This window comes from Lycium ferocissimum, chromosome 2, assembly GCF_029784015.1.
Source record: "Lycium ferocissimum isolate CSIRO_LF1 chromosome 2, AGI_CSIRO_Lferr_CH_V1, whole genome shotgun sequence".
Classification (NCBI taxonomy): Eukaryota; Viridiplantae; Streptophyta; class Magnoliopsida; order Solanales; family Solanaceae; genus Lycium; species Lycium ferocissimum.
In genome coordinates, this window is record NC_081343.1 from 69,381,156 (window position 1) to 69,389,935 (window position 8,780).

Sequence of the window (8,780 nt, forward strand, 5' to 3'; positions counted from 1 at the left end):
TGATAAACGTAACTCACCATTATTAAGGAATGGAAGCTTCACTTTGAGCTGAAGATTTCGAACTGGAATTTGATTTCATAGTTATTGCTTTATTGTTTAGCTAAAATTTGTCAAAAAAATCTGCTGAAAATTGGTGATTAATTTCGATAAAATTCGAAGACCACAGTTGAAACTTTTTGAAAATGGCCTAAAAGAGTTGAATTTAAAATTTGGAAGAAAGATAGAAGGAGAAGTGATAATATAGTGGTGGTAGAAAAGATGATGAAAGGTGGGGGTTGCAGGAAATGGGAAGACTAGGGGTGGAAAATTCTTTTGTAAAATGCATTCAATTGGGGACACATGTTGTAGAAGTAATTAAGCATGAAAGTGATGTATGTTACTCCCTCCTCCAAAAATAAGTGTAAGCTTCGCAAAAATCAAGCTTATTAAAAAATTAATAAATATAACATGGAGTTTATTAAAATGTCCCTGTTTGTTAGATGTTTTTTGAGAATTGAGCAATATTAAAGAGGACTATTCCTTTAATGTCAAGGGCATAGTTGAAATTACGTGTCAATTTTTGTCTTGAATCTCCAAGATGATGCTTAATTTTGAACTTTTTATTTTATTTTATTGCTAAGATGACATGAGACGGAGAGAGCAAGACATACTCAAAAATGTATTTGGTATGTAAAAGATTGTCCATAAATAAGGATATGTAAAAAGAAACCAATAAGGTCTTTTTGCCACACTATTTTGGCCACAATGGCTCAAATGAGATAAATTCATATGACTATTTAGGTCAAATTTAATAATTTATGCTTACTTAATGTCATTTCTATTTTTTCTTCTCAAAGTTTATCTTAATTTAAAATTGTACAATAGAGGTTATGATAGTTTTTACGTAAGTGTGGCCAAAGTTGGATCAAATTGGTGTGGCAATTTAAGCAACTCTCGAAAGAAATTTATCACAAGTCCTGAAGGTAACAATGCATACAGCTTATTTGCAATAAAAGATTGAAATTACTGGAAATTACCGATTGTTTCAGATAAAATTAACCCAAGACACACACCACATGATGTGGTGCGAATGGGGTTGTTCCTCCCTTACTAAAGGATTCGAGTTTGAGCTTTGAATATGAAAAAAAAATGTTATGTAACACTTTCCCTAAAAATAGGCCCTACGCGGTGCATACGCGTATAATCGGAAACTGCAGTATCGGTGACACAGGATGAAAAGAAAAAAAAAAAAAAAAAACCAAGACACTCACAGTGCATAAGTTTAAACTCATATATTAAAAAGTATTTACCAATGGGTACAGACCATGTGGTCACATGTTTTCGCATTGATGCGTGGACCGATTCACTGAAACGGACCGACCCAAACACCAAACAATTCCCCTTCAGGTTCCTCGAAACAACACTAAAAAACCAAATCAAACATTATTTCCAGAAGAACAATAAAATAAAAACATATTATAATTAATATTCTCCTAACGCGTTTGTGTTTTCCTATAACTTTTCAAGTCCCAACAACGCGATACGACCAATAAGGTAAATACTCGTCCAAAATCTGTACCTCTTTATATACCTAAACTTTTCCACAAAACCTTAAACGCGTTACCTTAACAAACATTCTTTGCTTTTCTTCTTTCTTCTTCTTCCATAAGATTCAATTTGGTGATTCTAATTCCTACTCTCTTTTTTCTTGCTATGGTTCAGTCTAAAAAACTCATCTTTATTCTATTTGTGTCAATTTCTTTGCTTCTAGTTCCAGCAAGTGCTATCAGAGGTTTTCTTGAAGAGCCAAGTACAAAGATTGATGGGTATTTGAGATATGTTGAATCACCAGAGTATCGTAATAGTGAACAATGTCCAATTTTAGGGTCAAATAATTTAATTTGTGACCCAAATTTGATACATGTAGCTATGACTCTTGATTCCCATTATTTGAGAGGTTCAATAGCAGCTGTTCACTCAGTTCTCAAGCATACTTATTGCCCAGAAAACATTTATTTCCATTTTGTAACCACCAAGGATTCTGATTTTCAAGAATTGACACAGATGGTGAAGTCAATATTTCCATCTCTGAGTTTCAAAGTTTACATCTTTGATGAATTTCGGGTAAAGAAATTGATATCATGTTCCATTCGTCAAGCTCTTGATAATCCATTAAACTATGCTAGAACATATTTAGCTGAGATCATTGAGCCTTGTGTTGAAAGGGTTATTTATCTTGATTCTGATGTCATTGTTGTTGATGACATACAAAAGCTATGGTCAATTGAATTAACTGGTTCAAGAATCATTGGAGCTCCAGAATATTGTCACGCAAATTTCAGAACATATTTCAATGACAACTTTTGGTCTGACCCAAAGTTATCAAAGGTATTTCAAGGAAAAAAACCTTGTTATTTTAATACAGGGGTGATGGTTATGGATTTAGGGAAATGGAGAAAGGGAGATTCTACTGCAAAGATTGAAAAATGGATGGAAATACAGAAGGAAAAAAGGATTTATGAATTGGGATCACTGCCACCATTTATGTTGGTATTTGGAGGAGATATTGAAGGAATTGATCATAGATGGAACCAACATGGTCTTGGTGGAGATAATTTGGTGAATAGTTGTAGAACATTGCATACAGGTCCAGTTAGTTTGTTGCATTGGAGTGGTAAAGGTAAACCTTGGGTTAGGCTTGATCAAGGGAATCCTTGTCCTGTTGATCTTTTATGGGAACCTTATGATCTGTTTAGACAAAGCTCAAATGATTCTTTTGGCCAGCAAGAGCAATGATTGTTTATGATTCGGTGTATAGAAGTTAAAATTCTTTAGTGATAATTTTTTGATTCTTTTTTCCACATTTGGAAGAAGTGAGAACTTGATCTAGTATTACGTACATGGGACGATTTTGATAGAGTACCCTGTGAGTGATTTTTTTTGTGCATAGAGCAAATGTTTTGTATAAAGCGATTATTCTGTTAGGGCTTTGCCTAATTTTTATCATATTTGAGTTTTATTTTACTATTATAATTATTTTACTTTTCCTGGAAAAAAAAATATAAATCTCTTTCATATTTGGTTACTTTTGTTTCGGAAGAAAATTTTTAGACATCTATAAGTTGAAATTTTATGATTTTCTTATAGATACTAAACTAAAAGGAAACTAAATATTTTGTAATTAACGTAGATACTATACTTAAAAAGAAACTAAATATTTTAGAATATTTCAAGACTAAAAAAGGTAGTAAATATTATACCATTAATATAAATAATAATACAGAATAAAAGTAAATTTTAACTTTGCCCCCTCAAACTCAACCGAATAAAAGTAAATATTAATTTTACCGCCTCAAACTCAAGTTGGTGTATCCAAATTGAGTTTGAACACTTAATTTGTGGCAATCTAAAATTGTATGTCTTCCTATGCTTTTGTTATAAGGACTCTTGAATTGTTTTTAGAGTCATACTTGCACACTTTTGTTACTTGACTTTTTTTATTGCAATTTCCACAAAATCCATCAGATCTCCACAAATAAAAAAATTCTTTTGAAGTGTGTTGCCTTTTTGCATAAAAATACCTTCAACAACTTTAGTTTAAGACTTTAAGCGATGCATCATTTAACATGCTTAGACCGAAGATGCTTCTGTCGAGAAATGCTAATTCTAGATCGGTTGTATCTCGACACCAAATATAGAATGAAGTATTAGAACACCTACCACAAAATTAAGATTAACAATACGTCCACTACTAAAACATGCTAGTATTATAATTCCACCTAACCCCATCAGCCAATAAATAAACTCCTAATTGGTATAGCAGACTTATCAGTCAGTAGCATCCGTCCTCCTCCTTTTGGTCAACCCAAACCACTTTTCACCAACTACCAAATCCTGATTTTTAAGTGTGAACACCTTTCTTTCATCCGTAAACACTAACCATGCCATTAACAGTCGATCCACCAGGCAATAGCAACAAATGGAATGAGAAATTAATGATAAAGGCAGCATAGATATCCTATAATTATGAGGGAGTTCAGCATCGTTAAAACTTTGATTGTGCCTTCCATTGCTTTTAAGATTCTCATTTAAATTCTAAATTCACAGACCAAAAATTGAAATGGTCCATACAATCCTTCACGTTTGTAAACCCCAAAATCATCTCCGTCATACAGTGCACAACGAGCATCTTTTTCTTTTTTTAAAATTGTGTTGATCAAGTCCCAAAAAATGCTTTGCAACCAACTGCATGTTGATGGAAGATAGCAAAGAGGTCAAAAATAATGGTTTTTATGTGATGTATGATTACCCTACATCAAAATTTGCTAACGGAAAATGCTAATCAACTATCAGCTGCAGACCGCATGCATCATTTTGAATGTACTTGATCAATTTACACTATCAAGGAAAAGAGGCTCTGAGAAATGGATTTATCATTCTCAAAAGTACACCCTTCCATACAATTCCTTACGAATTGCAAGAACAAAGTTTTACAGGATATGTGGATTATTCTTTTAGAAATGAGAGGAAATAATTGAACTAGAAAGATTAAAAAAAAAAAAAAAGAGAAGCAGAATATACATCCCTCTTTGTACTTCCCAACCTCACAACAAGCCAACAACACAACTTAGATGCAATCTGTTCTCCAATCCTCTCAAATGATGGCCCAATAACATACACCTGCCAATTACGAAGTTGCTTTATTGACCTACTCAGAAGAATCAGTTCAGATAAAGCTAAAGAGGATACCTGAGAAAAGCTCAGACTGTTGGTGACCACAAGGGAAATGATAAAGGAATAAATAACAGAGAGATGATATGTTACTAACCAGAAAAGTAATTTTGCCAAGTAATCCCGAGAAGTGCCTATTGCGTCGCATAATTCGGCGTCACTACTTTGACAGCTTTTGACATCACTAAAATTTGGATCTTCTTCGTTGATAATGTCGTCCTCTTTGAAAAATCTTTGCAATATGTTTTGAGTAAGTTCCTTAATAATTTCCTTCACCTCAATGGATGATGGTCTAGATAGTTCAGTCACCTGTTCCAGTAGCAGACACATCAAGAATTAACCTCATGGGCTTCACACGGTATGACATACAAATAACTACATTACCATGTCAGATTCCAATGACCGAAGGTATTCCAGTAAATCATTGTTACATTCATTGATATGCTCTACTTGCAAATTTTCCTGTTGCTGGGAATGCAGTTCCTGAGAGGAACAGAGAACGATCAGTATAACGTCTAACTGAAGCATTTAGTTTCAATGTCAGATCAGATATAGCAGTGCATCGCTCAAAAAGAAAAAAGAACTAGAAAATATCAGTTCCATGAGTAAGCATTCAGTTGTACAACCTTTGCTGCGGACAAACAATGAAGACTCAGAACCTAAAATGGACAATGAGACTGGTAAACCTAAAATGGACAATGAGACTGGTACTGTCTTAATTATATGTACGCAAATCTAAAAGCTCAATTATTGAAGAAACCCAAGAATACAAGTTCAAGTAACACGACTTGTTAGTGATTAAATATTTGACAGTGGACAGTGGTAACACATTAATCTAGCCCATTGTTTTGTAACAAAGTGGAAGTAATTGCCATTCATAAACTATGCATAGATAAATTTGTCACAAACAGGTAGCAGCGCACTCACCCAATAAATTTATAAACACAAAAGAGAGAAGGAATGGGGAAGAAGTGGAAACTTCACTGGTTAATGCTATGAACTACCAGAGTGTGGGAAGAAGATTCTTTAATATGCTCAATCTGCTGCTATCCTAATTCGCAACTCAAACATTAAGCACTTTGTCTATCAAAAAGGATTCGGCCTTACTTTTTCAATTCATATCTAAATAGGTGAGTCACACTCTATCTTCTCTTCTATGCACCACTCTTGGCAATTGTCATTAACATTGTCAAAAAAAATCTGCAACTAAAAGTTAATCTATGATAAACATGCTTGAAGAATGAACTGCAGAAAGCAGGGCTTAAACATTCTTCTTCCATCAGTTTGATTTTATTGACTAACGCGCAACTGAAAACTTAAATAATTACTTTTCTTAAAGTGCCCAAGGGTGTGACCTAAGCACCTAACAATGAAGTGGGTAAAAACTATGGGAGTCAAGGGTACAAATTCCATTGAAGACAAAAAAACTTTAGGTGATATGTTGATTTGCCTACGTCTTGGTTGCCATATTTACTTGGTACCTGTGTTAGTGGAAGATAGCAAGTAACAGGTGGAATAGTCGATATGCAACACGAATTAGCTTGGATACCACCATTATTATTGCTTTTTCTTAAATAGTAACCAGTCAAAAACATAACTGCTTGCAGCCTCTCCGTCCATGTCAGTGGACCTACTTTTATGCAACCAAACTTGATAATTTCAGTAGTTGACAACAGTTTCACCTCCCAATTTTAACCAACAGCAGAGTTATGAGCATTCCAAATCATCAGATGGACACTTCTCAGTGAGTTCGAGAAAAGTAACCGTCTTAGATGATACTCAAGCGGCATATTCAATTGACAGAATAAAAGAGAATAATACTTAGATTAATCCATAAACATGAGTTGAAAAGCCATAAGTATCTCTCAGATTATCTCGTAATCCAAAGGCACTGAACTCTGTACCAGAACATTACTGAAATAACTACATAAAACAATGACACACCAATAGTTCCAAACACTGCCAGGAGTCTGTATAGAGTTCAAAAGAGAAAGAATATCACCTGCTTGACCGACGAGAGCTCTTCTTCTAATTGCTGAATGTAGCTCAGAGCTTCCGGAGATAAATTCTCAAGAGCTTGAACATCTATTCTCTCTGAATCCCCAGAAGACATATTTTCACCAACTCCCGTTTCTCCACCCTCTATCCTCTCGCTCTTTGACCCCGAGGTTACATTCTCCTCCTCCGTGTTGACGCCAATCAAATTATCCGACGGGATATCAAAATTCCTCATCAAGGATATCCTGTACTCCGCATTCCACAACGTATACCTACCACCAAAATTCACCACCACAACTCAACACCAATTGAATATACCACGATACAGTCAAACCTCTCTATAACAGCTTCATTTGTTCCGATATTTTTTTGGCTATTATAGCGAACATCTAATATAATATACCATAACATGTAAGATCGGGTCCACAAAAAACATGATAGCCAAATGTTGTTACAGAGGATGACTGTTATAGAGAGGCCTGACTATATATGCAGATTGATCCAAAACACAACGAAATTGGCAATTCGTATTTTTAAGTTTCTGCATAACTTAAAATTAAGAGATTAATACATACCTAAACTCGAGGTCTGTTTTAATATGGTGATAGTTCTGGTAGGAAAAAGGATCAACAGGTGTGAAACCCGCGTAAAAGTAACAGTTCAGATGTGTTTTTGACCATTAACTCTATGTAGATTGATCCAGAACTTGAACCAATTAACAATTACTACTTTTAATTTTCTGCATAAATTAAAATTAAGAGAGATTAGGTACCCGGTAATAATAGAAGAAACAATGAGGCGATCGAGAGGTCGTTTAGAAAACCGAACAGTGACCGAAAATTGATCGGAAGGCAGCAAACCTAACATAGTAGAAATCGTTTGCTTCATTGAGTCCTTAGCTGAATCCGAAACACCTTTAGATATAACTGAAGTATCTAACGGTTCAATTCGCTTTAGCATATTAGCTATAACGGAGAATTCACTCCCGAATCCCGTTTTCCTTGTGGAAACAAAGTCGTCGGAAACACCGCCGCCGTCAACTCCGGAAATAAGACAGTTAACGGCGTTAGGAGAACGGCGTTTTGCGGAAACGGAAAGAGAAGAAGGAAGTAACGGACGGATAAGGAGGTGTTGGTGGGTAAAAGGAGGGGGTGGATGCTGACGTGGCTTCAGTGATGCGAGAAAAACCCTAGCTGAGGAGGCAGCCATTAAAGACGGAGATTTTCCTTCGTCTATTTTTTGGCTTTCCGGCGAAGTTGGTTCTCACGTATTCCTTCCCCTCATCTTTCACCCTCCCCACCCACTTCGTTTTCGTGCTTTTGTTGGCTTCTGAATTGATAGAAAATGACAACAATGGTCCCTTATGTTTGAGGGTAGCTTCAAAATAGTCCCTTAAGAAGTCGTTTGGTTGGCGGGACAATGGTAATAATTTCGAGATAAAATGCGGACATGAGGTTATCTCTATAAGCGTGGAGTGACCTCGACAGAGAATAAAATGCGGGAAGTGAGATTGAAATGATTCGGACATGTACAGAGGAGATGTACAGATGTCTCAGTGCGAAGATATAAGAGGTTGTGCATGGACGTGATTCGCCCAAAAGGTGGAGATAGCCCGAAGAAGTATTGGAGAGAGGTGATTAGACGGGATATGGCGCAGGTGCAGCTTACTAAGGGCGTGATCTTAAATAGGAGGTTACGGGGGATACGGGTTAGGATAGAAGGTTAGTAGGTAGTTGAATGTGTCCATCGATTTCAACTTGTGTTATTTGTTGCTTTTATATTTCGACTATTGTATCCATTCGTGGTAGTTACGACTCCTTTCTCAGACAGTTTTATAATGCTTTTTTAGTATTTTGTCATTGCTTGTTTACACTGATTTGTATTGCTTGTCCTCGTGCCGAAGGTCACCGAAAACAACCTCTTTACCTCCCAAGGTAAGGATAAGATCTGCATATACTCTACCCTCACTAGACCTTACTTTATGTGATTTCATTGGATATGTTGATGTTGTTGTAAAATGTGTCAGATTATACATCCCGTGTTTGGTTATGAATATTAATTATCATATGATT

The 8,780-nt window shown here is 35.6% G+C and overlaps 2 protein-coding genes across 2 annotated transcripts; one reads left to right on the forward strand and one right to left on the reverse strand.

Annotated features, from left to right (window-relative positions):
- The first annotated feature begins 1,692 nt into the window (after positions 1-1,692).
- Positions 1,693-3,006, forward strand: LOC132047154 (probable galacturonosyltransferase-like 10). The gene has a single exon (XM_059438069.1). The coding sequence runs from the start codon at positions 1,693-1,695 to the stop codon at positions 2,773-2,775; it is 1,083 nt and encodes a 360-aa protein (XP_059294052.1). The 3' UTR covers positions 2,776-3,006.
- A 1,342-nt stretch (positions 3,007-4,348) lies between these two features.
- Positions 4,349-8,035, reverse strand: LOC132047153 (uncharacterized). Its single transcript, XM_059438068.1, has 5 exons — positions 7,481-8,035; positions 6,713-6,980; positions 5,095-5,193; positions 4,808-5,019; positions 4,349-4,659 (listed from the first exon to the last, which is right to left on the reverse strand). Exons 1-5 carry the CDS (start codon positions 7,915-7,917, stop codon positions 4,584-4,586), a joined length of 1,092 nt encoding a protein of 363 aa, XP_059294051.1. The 5' UTR covers positions 7,918-8,035; the 3' UTR covers positions 4,349-4,583.
- Between the last annotated feature and the right edge of the window lie 745 nt (positions 8,036-8,780).